The 18,195-nt window shown below is 37.9% G+C and overlaps 1 protein-coding gene across 3 annotated transcripts in view; it reads left to right on the top strand.

The window, feature by feature from the left end:
- Nucleotides 1–17,341, top strand: part of Zyg11b (zyg-11 family member B, cell cycle regulator) — a 71,258-nt gene extending 53,917 nt beyond the window's left edge. For all 3 annotated transcript variants that reach the window (XM_058581464.1, XM_046450876.2, XM_058581465.1), the window contains 2 exons: nt 1,015–1,112; nt 11,641–17,341. In XM_058581464.1, coding sequence (XP_058437447.1) covers nt 1,015–1,112; nt 11,641–11,831 — 289 coding nt within the window. In that variant the 3' untranslated portion in view covers nt 11,832–17,341. The remainder of the gene's footprint in view (nt 1–1,014; nt 1,113–11,640) is intronic.
- The last annotated feature ends 854 nt before the right edge of the window (nt 17,342–18,195 follow it).

Consider the following 18,195-nt stretch of genomic DNA (forward strand, 5'->3'; position numbering starts at 1 on the left):
ATAATTAAAGTGCATACTGAATTCCTAACTCTTTATGAAAATTTAGTGACTTGATAGCCAATTTACTAAATTACCCAAAGTATTCCTGGTTGCTGCTTTTTATTCTTTTCTCTCTTTCTTTTTTCCTTTTTTGAACCAAGGACTGAACCCAAGGGTGGTTAACCACTGAGCCAATTCATACTTTTTATTTTTTATTTTGAGAGAGGGTCTTACTAGGTTGCTTACAGTCTCTCTAACTTGCTGATTTTGAATTTGCAATCCTCTGGCCTCAGCCTCCCAAGCCACTGGGATTAATGCTACCACACCCACGTCCTGATTGCTTCTTAATTTTTTTATGACTGATTTTTGTTGTCTGCTTCGTAAGTGCTAGTGATGCCAACATTTTTGACTTCCCCAATTTATGTTTTACCCATTTTTGTGAAGACCAGTAGAAATAAAAAAGCTAATTCTAGACCTTCAGAATATTCTCAATTAGTTATCGCCTAACTTATCCATTTCTTAATTTCTAAATCAACATCCTTTAATGTTCAAAATGTGTATTTTAAGACCAAAAAAAGTGTTTTTGAAAGATTTTTTTCCCCTCTTTTGATTCTGTGTCCTAATCACCTTTCATGTTCTATACCAAGATATATCTAAATGCAGTCTTTTCTGAAATTAGTCTAAGACAAAGAAAAGATGTTCTAAAATTCATTTATATTAATTTAGAATTAACAAGGTGAAATTTCTAAAATGAAAGGTTTAGAAATTACCACTTAGAAAATAACACTACAAGCCGGGTGCGGTGGCCCATGCCTGTAATCCCAGCAGCCCAGGAAGCTGAGGCAGGAGGATCGAGAATCCAAAGCCAGCTTCAGTAAAAGCAAGGTACTAAGCAACTCGGTGAGAAAAATATGAAATAGAGTTGGGGAGGTGGCTCAGCGGTTGAGTACCCCTGAGTTCAATCCCTGGTATCAGAAAAAGAAAATAACGCTACATATAGAATGTAACTTTGATTCTTTTCTTTTGAAATTTTAGATCCTTTAATCCATTTTTCCCACTACTTGGCTGCTTCACAACACCAGGAGTCCAACTGTGGGCTGTTTGGGCCATGCAACATGTCTGCAGCAAGAATCGTATGTACCAAAAAAGAGAATTACAGTTTTCCTTTTCAAGTGAAATTCTCCTTTCACAGAAACCCATTTCTCATTTGTGTATTGTAGTAGGTTGTAAGGACACTGACTTTTAAAGATATAATATAAGAGAATTTGAGGTTATAAACTAAAAGAATCTTTCAGAAGGAGCTTGGCAATACTGAATGATAGTGCTATAATGGAGATACTGTTCTGACCTCATGGAATTTAAAGATTAAGAACGATAGTGAAGGCTGGGATTTTAGCTCAGTGGTAAAGCATTTGTGGCACACTGGGTTTGATCCTCAGCACCACATAGAAATAAATAAATAAAATATAGGCATTGTGTCCACTTACAACTAAAAAAATATTTAAAAAAAAAAAAAACAATGGGGCTGGGGATGTGGCTCAAGCGGTAGTGCGCTCACCTGGCATGCATGCGGCCCGGGTTCAATCTTCAGCACCACATACAAACAAAGATGTTGTGTCCGCCAAAAACTAAAAAATAAATAAAAAATTAAAAAAAAAAAAAAGATTACAGATCAGTATAAAAACAAACAAACAAACAAACAAACCTATAGTGAGTCCCATTTGTTGAATAAAAGATCCTAAGTAGGGTCACTGCTATTTATCAAACATTTCAGTGCCTAATCTTTATTCACCCCAAATTTCATTATATAAGACATTATTTTTAGTACCCATTATCCCTAGAGAAACAGAGTATTTTTCTTTTCATTCATTCATTTATTTTTTTTCCACATTTTTGTTTGCACATTATAATTGTACATATTGATGGAATTTGTTGTTACATATTCATAATGCACATGCATAACAATATAATTTGGGCAGTATCACTCCCCAGCAGTTCCCCACTCCTTCCCTGTTCATTTATTTATTTTAAGACATGGAGTCTTTTTGTGTTGCCAGGCAGGCCTCAAACTCCTGAACTAAAAAAAATTCTCCTGCCTCAGCCTCTTAAATAGCTGAGATTATAAGCATGTGCTACTATGCCCAGCAAAATGGCAGCGTTAAACAGAATATGTGTGTGTTTGTGTATACTGTGTGTGTATACACACAAATATAAATATATTTTTATTTTTTATTTATTTTTAAATCTTTTTTTTAGTTGTAGATGGACACAATATCTTTATTTATTTATGTTTATGTGGTGCTGAGGATCAAACCCAGTGCCTTGCATGTGTGAAGCAGGCACTCTACTGAGCTACACCCCAGCCCTATAAATATATTTTTCAAAAGAGTGTGTGTGTGTGTGTGTGTTTGTGTGTGTGTGTGATGTGAATGTGTGAATGTGGTGCTGGGATGGCTCATACATATTAGGTAAGCACCCTAACCCTAAGCTCCACTCCGAGCCTCAGATGCAACATTTAGGTCAGGTTTCATATCATTCTTTGTTTGTTTGTTACTAGGGATTGAACCCAGGGGCAGGCACTTAACCACAAAGCCACATCCCCTGCCCTTTTTATTTACAGACAGGGTCTCACTAAATTGATTAGGGCCTTGAGATTGACTTTGAATTTGTGGTCCTCCTGCCTCAGCCTCTGAGCAATATCACACCCAGCCATATTCTTATTTCTTGAAGGTTGTAATATAATTACCTCGAGGTGTGGTGGCAAACCTGTGTAATCCTAGCTACTTGGGAGGCTGAAACAGGAGGATCACAAGTTTGAAGCCAGTCTCAGTAACTTAGTAAGACCTTGTCTCTAAAAAATCAAAAGGACTGGGATTTGGCTCAGTGGTAAAGTATGGGGGTGGGAGATCTACATGAGTTTGCATATGGAATGGCCCCAAAGGCTCATGTGTTCCCTAATGCAGCAGTCTTCAGAGATGGGGCTTTTGGGAGGTGACTAGGTCATGAGGGCTCTGACCTCATCAATGGATTAATAATTTGAATAGATTATTGGGAGGTAGTAGAAACTGTAGAAGATGGGATGTAATCACATACTGTCTGCTTCCTGGCTATCATGAGCTGAGCATCTTTTCTCTGCCAAGCATTTCCACCATGTCGTTATGCCTTACCGCAGGCCCAAGTAATAAAGCCAGCTGACCATGGACTGAAACCTCTAAAACTGTGAGCCAAAATAAAACTTAACTCTTTTAGTATTGTTTTTGTCAAGTATTTTAGTCTCAGCCACAAAAAGGTGACTCATACAATGAGCTTAAGAGCAGATAACACCAAAAGGAAAAATCAGTGAAATTGAAGATATAACAATAGAGATGGTCCAAACATAAAGTTGGAATACATAAAAGAAGTATTTTAGACCTCAGTGACCCTTGGTACAACATCAAGTGTCCTAAGTGTAATTTGAGTCTGACTAGTGGAAAGAGGGAGAACAGAAAAAGATTGGAAAAAGTGATAGTAGCAAATACTCCAAATTTGATTGAAACTAAAACCACATATTGAAGAAACTCAACAAAGGCCAAGTAGAGTAAATTGTAATAAAATTATAACAAAGCTCATTAGAATCAAATTACCGAGAATGGTAATGGAAAGAAAACATTAAAAGGAGTCAGTAAAAAGTCATGTTATATGCCATGCACAAAAGTATCTTGAAATGAGTGAATGAACATAATAACATCAAAATGGATGAGATGATGTGATAAAAGAGGGAAATTTGTAACATTAAAAGTCTATATATGGGAACGGAGATGTATAGTTCAATAGTAGAGAGCCTATCTAGCATGTATGAGGCCCTGGATTAGATCCCAAGCACTGAAACAATAACAAAAATACAAAATGTCTACATAAGAAAAGAAGAAATGTCTCAAATCAGTGACTTCAACTTCTACCTCAAGAAGCCAAAGAAAAAGGGGGGTAGAGTGGGGATATAGCTCAGTTGGTAGAGTGCTTGCCTTGCATGTACAAGGCCCTGGGTTCAATCCCCAGAACCACAAAAAAGAAAAGAAAAAAAAAAGCCAAAAAAATGAGTCAGGCCTATAATCCCAGTGGCTCAGGAGGCTGAGGCAGGAGAATAGGCCCTAAACAACTTAATGATACCCTGTCTCAAAATAAAAAAAGGGCTGAGGATGTGGTTCAGTGGTAAAACACTCCTGGGTTCAATCCTTGATGCCAAAAAATGGGGGGGAGGGGGAGAAATTTAAATTTAAAGACATCATAAACAGAGAAAGAAATAACAAGAATCAAAAAAGAGGGCTGAGGTTGTGGCTCTGCCATAGAGTGCACGTCTAGCATGTGTGAGGCCCTGGGTTTGATCCTTAGCACCACATAAAGATAAATAAATAAAATAATGGTATTGTGTTTAACTACAACTAAAAAATAAAAAAGGAAGAACAAATTTGGCTTATGTTATCAGACATATATTAACCTGTAGTAATCAAGATAGTGTCAGGCCAGGTGCTGGGGTGCATGCCTATAATCCCAGCAGCTTGGGAGGCTGAGGGAGGAGGATCTTGAATTCAAAGCCAGCCTTAGCAGTTTAACAAGGCCCTAAGCAAGTCAGCAAGACCCTGCTGATAAATAAAATACAAAAAAGGGCTGGTGATGTGGCTCAGGGATTGAGTACCCCTAGGTTCAATCCCTGGTACCCCCCCCCCCGCCCCAAAGTGTTGAGGCATAAAAATAGATAAAAGTAGGACATGCCTGGTGGTGACTGGGGAGGCTGAGGCAGGAGGATGGCAAGTTTGAGGTCAACCTCAGCAATTTAACGAGGCCCTAAGCAACATAGTAAGATCTGGTCTCAAATAAAAACACCTGGGGGCCTGGGTTGTACTCAGTGGTAGAGCGATTGCCTTGCATGCGTGAGGTCCTGGGTTAGATCCTTAGCACCACGTAAAAATAAACCAATAAATAAAAATAAAGATTGTGGCCATCTGCAACTAAACAACAACAACAACAAAAAAACCCCAAACACCTGGGGCAAAACATCCCTGGGCTCAATTCCCAGTAAAAAAAATATAAAGAAGAAAGAAAAATAGATTAATGAATCAAAACAGAGAATACAGACATAGACATATACATATAAAATTAATTAAATTTTTACATAGGTTCAAAGCAGTTTGGTGGAGAAAGGAGTCTTTGTAACAAATGGTGCTGGAACAACTGGATATAAATATGTAAAAAAAATTGAACTTTGATTTATACCTCTACTACATAAAGAATTAGCTCTAAATTGATCATAGAGCTAAAAATAAAACCAAAAAATAGCTTACCGGGTGTGGTGGCGCATGCCCGTAATCCCTGTGGCTTGGGAGGCTGAGGCAGGAGGATCACAAGTTCAAAGCCAGCCTCAGCAGCTTAGTGAGGCCCTAAGTGACTCAGGGAGACCCTGTCTCTAAATAAAAATGCTAAAAAGGGCTGGTGATGTGGCTCAGTGGTTAAGTGCCCCTGTATTCACTCCCTAGTACAAAAAAAAAAAAAATTAAAGCACTAGAATAAAGCATGGTGGTACATGCCTACAATACCAGTAATTTGGGAAGCTGAGGCAGAAGGATCAAAAGTTTCAAGGCCCGGGCTGGGGATGTTGCTCAAGTGGTAGCACGCTTGCTTAGCATGTGTGAGGCACTGGGTTCAATTCTTAGCACCACATAAAAATAAAATAAAGACATTGTGTCCACCTAAAACTAAAAAATAAATATTAAAAAAAAAAGTTCCAAGGCCCATCTTGGCTACCTAGTAAGACCTTGTCTCCAAATAAAATAAAATGGACTAATGATGTAGCTTGGAGGTAGAATGCTCCATCCTTAGTACCACAAAAAGTAAAAGTTAGTCACTATGGGTCTGGATCCCGCCATTATTTGAATGTTTATAGGCTTGCTTTCCTAGATCAGGAGCCCTAGCTTTCTGTGCTACACAGGTGCTGAAAAAACCATAGTGTCGTGATGGGGCAAAATTGCGACATATGCAGTAGAGGGGAGAAATAGAGAATGTCTACGAGCTTCTGCCCCTTTCGATGCTTTATTCCCTCAAGTTACTCAATACAATTTCACTCTGGATTCTTAATCAAGAAAACAAAAATTCTTAATGCTGGGCACCGCAATAGATATAATCAATTCACAGCAAACAATTCTAGATTAATTAATTCACAGCAAACAATTGTAGATTAATTCTAAGCACTGCAAGCACACTTAATCATGACAGGCTAATGACAGACATTCTCTCTGTGTGCTAAGGTCAAAAGTCTCAAGCTTTAGGCTTTAAGTCCACTAGATACACACACTCAATCAGACCGAGGAGATCAGGTCCAGAACCAAGGCAGGCTTTTCCTGGCGTGGAGGGACAAATGGTTGAGGAGAGGGTCCTAGGGAGAAGTTGTGGTTCTCACCAAGGTCCAGAGGAGGTGGTAGAATTTGAGAGCAGTGAGGATCACACAGAGGATCAGGAAACGATGATAAGTGATGGGATGTCAGGTCCTCGTCAGGCTCTCCAGTCGAGTGCATCCTTGTTTTGGCTGGCTAAATCCCTGTTCATTTGCTCTATTATTTATACTAAATTTTGGGACTTTGACCCCCCCTTTCAATCCTTATCAGCTACCATGGGATTTCTCCATGACATCATTTACCCTGGTGTCAGAAACATCTGGTCTTGTGATCTCCACCCTGATCTTGCCTTTCTCACAGCCTACCAGAGGCCTCACTCTATTTATCAGGGTGAGGGGAAGTTTGAGACTGTACTGGAGGGATCTGTTGGATGTGCCTGGTGAAACTGGAGGTTTCAAACAGGAGTTTTTAAAATAGAATTGCTTAGGCTCAGGCTTAAGGCCATCCTCACACATAGGGAGAACACTAAGCACCCTGAAAGCCAGGAAATGGTAAAGGTCTATGTGTATATCAATGTGCCACTAGCCCCGCAAGTTCACAGCTTATGTGGTGAAAACTGGGATAATAATCAGGAGAGAACCCCAACTCCATTTGTTGTGTTCCTACATGAGAGAAGCTGTGGTTTTTAGGGTCCTCAGTTTTTGTTTCTCCTGAGGGTTTTTTTGTTTGGTTGGTTTTTTGTTTGTTTTTTGGTAGCGGTGTTTATCCACTGATCCATATCCCCAGCCCTTTTTTATATTTTTTATTTAGAGACGGGATCTCACCAGTTTCTTAGGGTCTCATTAAGTTGCTGAGGCTGGCTTTGAACTCTGATTCTCATACCTATACCTCCTGAGCTTTTTAAATGTAGATGAAGTAGTATCTCAAATCCAGAACCCAAATTTGAAATCTAGAATTCCTGCATAGCTCTTCAAAGGTCAATCTGTTCATGTTTCCAAAGCCAGGGTTCCTGTTGTGATGGGCAAAAGGTGCGACTTATCCAGTCCAGGGGGAGAAATAAAGAATGTCCACATGCTTCTGCCCTTTTCAATGCTTTATTCATTCAGATCATTCAATACAATTTTACTCTATAGGTTCTTAATCAATAAAATGACAATCCTTAATGCTAGGCATTACAATAAACATAATCAATTCACAGCAAAAACTTCTAGATTAATCAATTCACTGCAGACAATTCTAGATTAATTAATTCTAAGCACTGCAAACACACCTAATCTGACAGGCTAATGACAGACATTCCCTCTGTGTGCTAAGCTCAAGTTCAGTTCAAAAGTCTCAAGCCTTAGGCTTTTAAGTCCAGCAGATGCACACTCACTCAGACCGAGGTGATTGGGTCTGGGACCGAGGCAGACTTCTCCTGGGGTAGAGTTGACAGCTGGCTGAGGAGAGGGTCTTAGAGAGAAGTTTCCATTCTCACCAGGGTCAAGATGTGGCTATAGAGTTTGAGAGTGGTGAGGAATATGCAGAGGATTAGCAAATGATGATGTCATCATCTAGGTCCTCATCAAGCTCTCCAGCTTGTGTGCATCAGTATAGGTTGACTGAATGTTTGTTCCTTTGCTCTGTTATTTATACTAAATTTGGGGGCTTTTGACCCCCCCTCCCCCTTTTAATCTTTATCAGCTTCCGTCATTTACCCTGAGGTTAAAATATCTGGTCTGGTGGTCCCCACCCTGATCTTTTGTCCTTTCCTTTTTATCAGGTGAGGACAGCCTGCCAGAGGCTTCACTCTGAGTTTATCAGGGTGGGGGGAGTGACTTGTTTGTGCCTGAGGGCAATACTGGTGGGCTCCTCGGTTTGGTGTGCCTAGTGGGATTGCAGGTTTCAAACTGGAGTTTTTAAAAAGTTTATAAAGAATCGCTTAGGCTCAGGCCTAAGGCCATCCTCACAGTTTCCTGTTCACAGTAAATGACAATAAAATAGAATAGATAGTAAAATGACCAGGCAGTCAGGATAATGGGCCCCATTTTAGGAGTACCTTTAAGGCTTATTTCAAATGTAAAAAACCTGGAGGCTGACTCTTGGGAACACCTTCAACCAAATCCTTTGTCCCAGGGATGAACCCAGATGGAAGTTACTGGAAGGAGGATGGTCACAGATAGGATGGAAGAGAACCCAGATGGTGGCCAGGATGCTTTTTTCAATACCTATTTTAAATAAATTTTGGTCCATGCTCTGCCCAAAACCATATATAAACTCCTAAGCTGGCACACCAACATGAGTTTTTCTGCTATCATCCCCCCTCTCTCATGGTAGGAATTCATCTCTTCTTACTTAAAATCCTACTCTGTTTACTCTTTAAAAACAAGGGGTGGGGGGCTGGGGATGTGGCTCAAGTGGTAGTGCGCTTGCCTGGCATGCATGAGGCAGTGGGTTCCCTCAGCACCACATAAAAATGAAATAAAGATATTAAAATAAAAAAAACGAGGTGGGGGCTGGGGTTGTGGATCAATGCACTTGCCTCCATTGTATGAGGCACTGGGTTCAATACTCAGCATCGCATATAAATAAATGAATAAAATAAAAGTCCATCAACATCTAAAAACAAAACAAAAAAAGTAAAAGTAAAATAAATACATAATAAAAATGGCTGGGGTTGTGTAGTTCAGTGGTATAGTGCTCCTGGGTTTAATCCCCAATACCCCCCCCCCACACACACACACAGTATGCTAAATTTAAGGAAAAACATGTCAATTGATGCATTAGAATTGAGAATCTAGGAAAATGCCATAATTCTGTGGTCAGTTTATTTTCAACAAGGCTATGGAAACATTTCGGTGGGAAAAGAGCAGGCTTTTCAACAAATGAACTCCAAGTGGATTATAAACCCACCAGTAAGAGCTAAATATATAAAACTTTGTGAAGGAAACATAACTATGAAACTTCATTTAAAAGAAAATTTAGGCCAGCCCGGTGTGGTGGCACACCCTTAATACCAGCAGTTTGGGAGACTGAGGCAGGAGGATCAGGAGTTCAAAACCAGCCTTAGCAAAAGCAAGGTGTTAAGCAACTCAGAGAGACCCTGTCTTTAAATAAAATACAAAATAGGGCTGGGGTTTTGGTTCAGTGGTCAAGTAGCCCTGAGTTCAATCTCTGGTACCCCCCACCAAAAAAAAAAAAAAAAGTTATACCAGGCACAGTGGCACATGCCTATAATCCTAGTGGCTTGGGAGGCTGGGGGAGGAGGATAGCAAGTTCAAAGCCAGCCTCAGCAATTTAGCAAGACCTTGTCTCAAAATAAAAACTAAAAAGAAGGGCTGGAGATGTATCTCAGTGGTTAAGCACCCCTGGGTTCAATCCCTGGCACCAGAAAAACAGTTTAAAAAGTGCATATACAGGGAGGGGGCAGGTTGTGGCTCAGAGGTAGAGCGCTTGCCTAGTACATATGAGGGGCTGGGTTGGATCCTCAGCACCACATAAAAATAAATAAATAAAATGAAGGTATTGTGTCCAACTACAACTAAAAATAAATATATTTTTTAAAAAGTGCATATATAAATATGTAACAGCAAATCACACCAATATGTATGCACCAATAAAAAAATGGAAGAAAGAAAAAAAAACAGAACAAAACTTTACAACCTTGAATTAAGTAATGGATTCTTAGGACATCAGAAATACAAGTAACAAAAAAAAATTAACAAAACAAAAACCACCTAGATTGTTTGGATTTAATAAAAAATTTTAGGTCACTGTGATGCAAAGCAGACTGAAACACTTGTCTTCAACTGAAAACACTTTCAGTTACAGCATCCAGTTGCATTTTTCCCCTTATTTGGAGACTCTCTGAGAGAAGGGGTTATGTTCACATAACACAATCTTATAAGAAAGAATAATACAGTATGGCTTAGAATGCAATTTAATTAATTGGCATTCCTATGCTTCTATTTTCCCCCACTCTTCTTCTTCTTTTTCTTCTTCTTCTTCTTCTTCTTCTTCATCATCATCATCATCATCATCATCATTATTTTAGCACTGGAGTTAGAACCCAGGGGTCTTTACTACTGAGCTATATCCCCAGGCCTTTTAATTTTTTTTTATTTTGAGACAGGGACTCACTAAATTGTTGAGGCTGGTCTCAAATTTGTAATCCTCCTGTCTCAATTTTCTGAGTTGGTGGGATTACAGGTATATACCACCAGGTTGATCTCCCACTTCCATTATTAAGCTGTGTAAGTTACCATTTGTGAATTAAAAAAAAAAAAATTAGCACTAGGCATTGTGGCCTATAATTTCAGCTACACAGGAAGCTAAGGCAGGAGGATCACAAATTCAAGGTTAGCCTGGGCAATTTAGCAAGACCTTGGCTCAAAATAAAAAATAAGAAAGGGCTGTGAGTGTTCAATGACAAAGTGCACCCTGAGTTCAATCTCCAATACTGAGAAAAAAATTTTAGTAATACTTTTCTTACTTATGATTTTGGGTAAGACAGATATCCAAGAAAGATAAGACTTGTAATTTTAGTTCTTTTTATTTTCTTTTCCAGATTGTCTGTGTCTTGAGACTAAGATAAAAAAGACTTTGGATTTATTTATTTGTTGTATACTATTTATGTTTGGGCCTTTGACCATAGACATAGTATCATTATATATATATAGTGGTATTCGTTAAGCTGTATCATCATGTAATGGTCAATAATAAAACAGCTGAAATGGGAGCTGGGGGTGTGGCTCAGTTTTTGAGCCCTTGCCTAATGTGCAAGGAGTGAGATTACTGGATTCAATCCACCAAAAAAAAAATCTAACTGTAAATGCAAAAAGATCCCAAGAACTTGTTTTTTGTGGGGTAATTTGTGTTTTTAATAAAGCTTTCTTGCCAGGCTTAGTGGCACCTTCCTATAATCCCAGTGGATAGGGAGATAAGGCAAGAGGATCACAAGTTCAAGGCCAGCCTCAGCAGCTTATTGAAGCCCTAAGCAACTTAGTGAGACCCTGTCTCAAAATAAAAAATAAGCATGCCTGTAATGCCAGCAGCTCAGAAGGCGGAGATAGAAGGATCACAAATTTGACTCCAGCCTCACAATTCAGCAGGCCCTAAGTAACTTAGTGAGACTCTGTCTAAAAATAAAAAAAAAAATTTTTTAAAGGGCTGGAGATGTAGCCCAGTGGTAAAACGCCTCTGGGTTCAATCCTGAGTACCAAAAAATAAAATAGGGCTGGGGGTATGACTCAGTGGCTAAATGCCCCTAGATTCAATTCCCAGTATCAAAAAAAAGTTTTCTCTTGTTTTCTTTCAGCTTCAAGGTATTGCAGCATGCTGATTGAAGAAGGAGGGCTGCAGCATTTATACAGCATCAAAGAACATGAACAGACTGATCCCCATGTTCAACAGATTGCTGTGGCCATTCTGGACAGCTTAGAAAAACACATTGTGCGCCATGGAAGGCCACCTCCCTGTAAAAAGCAGCCTCAGGCTAGACTAAATTAATATCCATAGATTATTGGATCACTGAACCACAGGAATTTGTGATTGGTTCATTTGGAATATCTTACCCTCTGTGGTGTTTTGGGGGGGTTCTGTGACAAGATTCATAAGATCAGTTTGGGATTGATAATGTACACTACTGCCCATGTGAACAGTCTCTAATTTGTCTTGTGATTTTTAACTAATGAGGCAAGAAAGGTCTCTTCCTTCATCATTGCCTTTTAGGAAATTTTCCACATCTTTCAGTGTTTGAATTTACCTGTGCTTGAGATTCTAAAGTTTTATGATAAAGTTTGCACGAACCCTTAGGCCAGATTCTTCTGATCTCAGCATCCCTTCCAATCAACTTGCAGCTTCCCATGAGCTGTTAACTTGATTTCTGGCACTGCTTCACTTGTAAATTTTATACTGCTTCTGTACAAAATGCCTTTATTCTCTGTGTATCTTTTACAAGATGTCCTTCTTAGTATGAAAGAATGGAAATCTAAGTTGTCTCCTTGTGGAAGTTACTCACTGTAACCTGGATGGCTAACAGAAAAATATTTTTAGAGGGCTGGGGATGTATCTCAGTGGTAGAGCGCTTGCCCAGCATGTGTAAGGCCCTGTGTTCAATTCCTAGTACTACAAAGACAAAGAGAAAGAAAAAGAAAAGAAGAAGAAGAAAAGAAAGAAAAATATATTAGGAAGAAAAACTACTAAAGAAGAATAGAGGTTAGGAATTGGGAATTGCTTTCATGGTATAGTTTTTTAAATGGGCCAGGCTATCCTTCTGGAGACCATCTGTCTTGAGACAGTGAGCAGAAGCTGGTTTTCTGTATTTATGGCTGGAAGTATGGACTGCTACTTCCTGTACAGACTGCAGGTTACTCTCAACAAATATTTCCCCAAATTATCTCAGTATAAAATATTATAGCATTCTGTATTTAAGCCTGTATAATTCTCCATTATGTCATAATGTTGTGAAAATGTGAATTTTTTACAAATTGTCTCTGGTTCAAACTAGCCATTCTTTCCCCTCTATTTCAAAGTCATTTTTGTTCAGTGGAATAGTGACTACTTGTGGTATTGGCTTACTCAGTTAAAATACAATTGACAACAGTAAATTTTGCCACAAAAAGTTTAATTTGGGCTGGGCGTATAACTCAGTGGTAGAGTGGTATTTAGTTTGTGCAAGGCCCTGGGTTTAATGCCCCCCAAAAGGTTAAATTTTCTTTTGTTCATATATATGTCTTCTTAATGTGTTCATGTTGGAGAAAAATGTCCATATCTCACTGCCAAAAATGCAAGAGAAGAATTAGTTATTGTTAAATGTTTAGATACAATGATTATAGTTGCTGTGGAGAAAAGGAAATATTTTTGATGGATTATTTTTTAGACAGTTGCCTTTTCCTTAAGATAGTTGACCCAGTATAGTAAAGAATCAATTATCATTTTATCAATAATTGCACTTGGGAGGCAGCAAGTTGCCTGGAAATGTAAATTCCATTTAAATTTTCACTTTGAGATAAGGTTCTTCTGTAATCTCAGATTACTACTTTTTTTTTCATAGATGGACAAAATGTTTTCAGTAGAGATTTTAAATGGGATGTTTAAATTGCAGTATTTTTTTCCAAAGGTATTTTAGCTTAGAAAGAAGCTGGTTTGATAATATGCTGGTAACATTTTTGACACACATATTTGACCCACTATCACAATAATCAGCTTTGAATTTTTTCAAGTTCCTTCATGGGAATGAAAACTGACTTATATTAAAAGAAAACAAATATTTAGAACCACTAAAAGCACATTAACTTGTGTTTTAATTCTAACTTAATTGGCTTAAAGGAATTTTTTTAGGTATAAAGTGAATTTTTAAAGTTTTCTTTCCTTTTTTCTCCTCCTCATTCTCATTTTTATTATTTTTTATTTTATACTGGGATTGAACCCATGGATGTTTTTACCACTGAGGTACATCCCAGCTCTTTTTGTTTTTCACTTTTGAGACAGGATCTTGCTAATAAGTTGCTTAGGGCCTCTCTTAAAGTCCTGAGAATGGCCTGGACCTTGGGCCAAGGGATCCTACTGCCTCAGCTTCCCCAGTCACCAGAATTACAGGCATGCATCTCCATACTTTGTCTCCCTTTTTTCTCAGTGTCTAAGGCAAAATTTAGAAAATAGGATGGCCTGCAATAACTTGAAAGTTGCTAGCTCTGTTGACCATTTTCAGGTCTGTTTTGTGTACTGAAGGGAAATCCTGTCTGAGAAATTTGTCTTCAAATTTGTTTTACACTGTTCAAGGCAACTGTGTATGTTCCCTGTTAGACTATTGATAGGTTTTTATCTTTACAAATTGTTTTCAGAAATGGCTAAAAATGTACAGAAAACAGTAAATCCCTTCTTTATTCAGAATAAATATGAAGACTCAAAAAATATTTAAAGTTAAATTTACTATTTTAGTAGTAGCCAGATCTGAGTCTTAAAAGCAAAACAAGCACATCTCAAATATATAAAAATTTTGGTGCCTTTCTGGTTGGGATGGTTCTTAAAATTTTGTATATAATTAAGGCATAGAATTAACTGTAAGATCTTGAATCTGGTTGAAATATAATGGATGTATATATTGAAATTATGAGGTATAACTGGAGTCTCTACAGTTAGTGTCTATGAGGCTTCTTTTTTGTAGCTGTAGACTAGAATGTACCAGTACTTGGTACCTTCAAAGGTTACCTTTTGGTGACGTAGAGGTGCTGTTTCAAGCACAGCTTAGACTAGAGTTAAACCACTCAAATCACTGGTGTGCTCAGATATTATTATACATCAGTAGATCAGTTTAGGAGCAACAGCAAGGTTTGGATCTACTAAAGGAAATGGAATTAGACCTTTTAGATTATAATGGTATGTGTGGGTATCATTGAGTAAGACAAGAAAGAAGTAGAACAAATTTTATTAGGGATCTTATTCTTTGTATCAAGTTGTGCTATAGTCTTTATATTCTAAAAAGCATTTCTTTTGGGTTGAGGGCATAGCTCAGGTCAGTAGTTGAACATGTGCTTGGCATGTACAAGGCCTGGGGTTCAAACCCAAGCACCAAAAAGAAAAGAGTATTAGTTTTTTTTGTTTTTTTTTTTCTTTTTGTAGTTAAAAAAGAAGCATAAATCAAGTACTAATGGGGGTTAGTTTATTCTTCAACCATACATGCAATGGCTACTGATCTAGGTTGAGGATTTTTATAAAGCATATCAGACCCATAATTCCTGGAGTTGACCATAAATATTGCTGCTTGTCATCCCTGGGTGGATATGCCATTACTAGAAGGGGATTTCCCTAGGTGGGGGTAAATAAGGTTGTTATGGGAATTTGCTTTCCTGATCTCTTTTATTTTCAAACTTCTGAAGAATCAAAGATTCATATTTTAAACTATTAATCCTATTTGTCTAGTTTAGAAAGTTGCTCTTACAAATGAGTCCTTTTACATTGACCTGTTTTTCTCCTAGTCATTTTAGTTTCGCTGTGTTTTTAATTATGCTATTTATCAAAGTAGCACCGGGCCATCTTCCATCCTCTTTGAGCAAATCTTAATGAAAACATTTTATGCACCAAATTGGGGTAAATTAATGAACCAAAAGTTTGGCTTAGTGTTTTTATTTATTTTTTGTTTTGTTTCATTGGGCTTAGTGTTTTAAAATGCATTACCCCCCCCCAAAAAAAAAAAAAAAAAAACACTGTGTAGCGGTGCTCAAGGAACAGAGGTAGGAGAAATGTACTGTTTTATATATTTAAAAATGCACCCCACTCCTGCCCTCTCATGTATGTTTACATATTTGGTTTTTGTACAACATTAAAAGGGGTATAAACAGTATTATTTAATTTTTTTTTTTAAGAGAGAGTGAGAAAGAGGGAGAGAGAGAGAATTTTTTTTTAATATTTATTTTTTAGTATTTGGCGGACACATCTTTGTCTGTATGTGGTGCTGAGGATCGAACCCTGGCCGCACGCACGCCAGGTGAGCGCGCTACCGCTTGAGCCACATCCCCAGCCCCAGTATTATTTAATTGAAGGCATAAGTTAAAGACAGAGTCATATTGTCAGCTGATGTGGGCTTTTTCAGTTTTATCTGTTGTTATTTATTGGGGGACTTTGTACAGTTAGGGCTTCAAAATTGCTCTGAGACAGCTTTCAGATATGTTTGCAAACTTTTGGTTTCCCTCTTAAATCCACTGTAGCAGTTTTGAATGATTTTGTGAATAAGGGATGTTAGTCTTTACCATTTGCTGAGTGTTCACATTTTTAATTTTCAGTGTTAACTGTTTGTTTTAGGAATAATGTAAAATCAACGTTTGGTGATGAGAGTAGTAGTATGATAGGAAAATGCTGATTGGGCTTTAAATGAGTGATTGCTTTTTTTACTTAGTGTTTCATAGACTTTGCATGACATGGTATACTCCTAATTATGCATTCTTTCATTTCCAAATCAGTCTTAACCCAAGATACTTTTATGTTAACTGACTAGTGGCCTAAAAAAGAACTTATTCTGCTTGTTTGTCCTCTGCCCCACTCTTTTTTGGTAAGTTATGCAAAGATTAATGCTGTTTCTTATTACTCTGAATGGAATAAGAGCTCTCTTGGACAGCATAGCCTAACTTTAAAGCCAGACAGGAAACTATTGTGATGGTAGCATACACCTGTGATCCCAGCTACTCTGAAGGTGAAACAGGAGGGTCATAAGTTCAAGGTCAACATCAGCAATTTAGCAAGATCCTGTCTCAAAGTGAAAAATAATGGGGAGGTAGCCCCGTGGTAAAGAAACCGTGAATTCAATTCCCCATGCTGTGGGGAAAAGATTCAGAGCTGGGCATGGTGTACACTTTCATAATCCCAGCTATTCTGGAAGCTGAGGTGGGAGAATTAGCTTGAGCCTAGGAATTGGAGGCCAGCCTGGGCAACATAGTGAGACCCTGTGTCAAAAAAAATTTTTTTTTCCCAACAATTCAAAATTATGGAAAGTCAGAAATCTAGTTCATTAATAGTATGTGATTAATTTTGGCGTTACTATGGGTAAAATTGGGTTCTTGTGTATTTATTTAATCAGCTTTTGAAGCAAGTAACCACTTAACTAGTGAAAGCTGAGACACTTTATTGAGAGCATTTTTCCCTCTAAAAATAAGAGACTGTGAAGATCAATACTCAGATAATCTGCAACAATACAAGTTTTTTAAATACTTGATTTATATAGGATTCCCTTTATCAAATCCTCACTGACTTGTATGAGAAAAGCTATCTTTTGCTTGAATTCTGATGAAATAATTTAGCTCCTTTCAAAGGATATGAAAAATTGATTGGAATGTGTAATATGTGTACATTTTAAAGACTCAATTATCTGGATTGGAGGCATTGTTTTCATTATGGCCAGATGAATGGGAATATTCTGTACATGAATCATGCTATATTTTAAATCAGGACATCACTTAAGTATTAATGTGTGTACAGATTTTTGTTTTGGATTTTTTTTGCCTAAATAAATGTTATAAATTTTATGTAAAGTGTGTCTTGTCTACTTTGCTTCTAGTCATTTGCTTTAAAATTTAATATTAATGCAACTGGGTGTGGTAGCTTACACCTATAATTCCAGCAGGTTAAGAGCTGAGGAATGAGGACCTCAAGTTCATGGCTGATTCAGAAAGTTAGGAAGGACCTAAGCAATTTAATAAGAGCCTGTCTCAAAATAAAAGAATAAAAAGGACTGGGAATATGACTCAGCATCCTGAATTCAATCCCCAGTACCAACAAATAAATAAATAAAATAATATTAATGCAAGTTTTGGGTTCTGGGCTCCTTAGTGATCTACTTGCAGCAACTGCTTTGTGAAAAAGGCTATATAGTTTGTCAGGCATGGTGGTGCATGCCTCTAATCCCAGCAACTAGGGAGGCTGAGGCAGAAGGATAATAAATTTGAAGGCAGCCTCAGCAATTTAGAAGACCCTAAGCAATTGAGCAAGGCCCTGTCTCAAAAAGGGATGTGGCTCTCTCATTAAGTACCTCTGAGCTCAATCTACAGTACCAAAAAATAAAAAATAATGGAGAAGAATAAAGGTTAAATAAAAATTATTTAACAGTATATTTGAAACCCAGTTCACAGTGCTTAATCCAAACTGGACACCTATACCTGGTGATATAATTGAGATAATTAATTGGTATACATTGTTTGTTGGGCACGGTGGTGCATGCTGTAATCTCAGTGACTCATGAGGCTGAAACAGGAGGATTGCAAGTTCGAGACCAGCCTCAGCAATTAAGGGAGCCCTTACACAACTTAGTGAGACACTGCCTCAAAAAATAAAAAGGACTGAGGATGTGGCTCAGTGGTTAAGCACCTCTGGATTCAATCCC

The sequence above is a fragment of the Marmota monax genome, unplaced genomic scaffold (assembly GCF_021218885.2).
Source record: "Marmota monax isolate L192 unplaced genomic scaffold, Marmota_monax_Labrador192_F-V1.1 WCK01_AAM20220418_F8-fsc00023, whole genome shotgun sequence".
NCBI lineage: Eukaryota > Metazoa > Chordata > Mammalia > Rodentia > Sciuridae > Marmota > Marmota monax.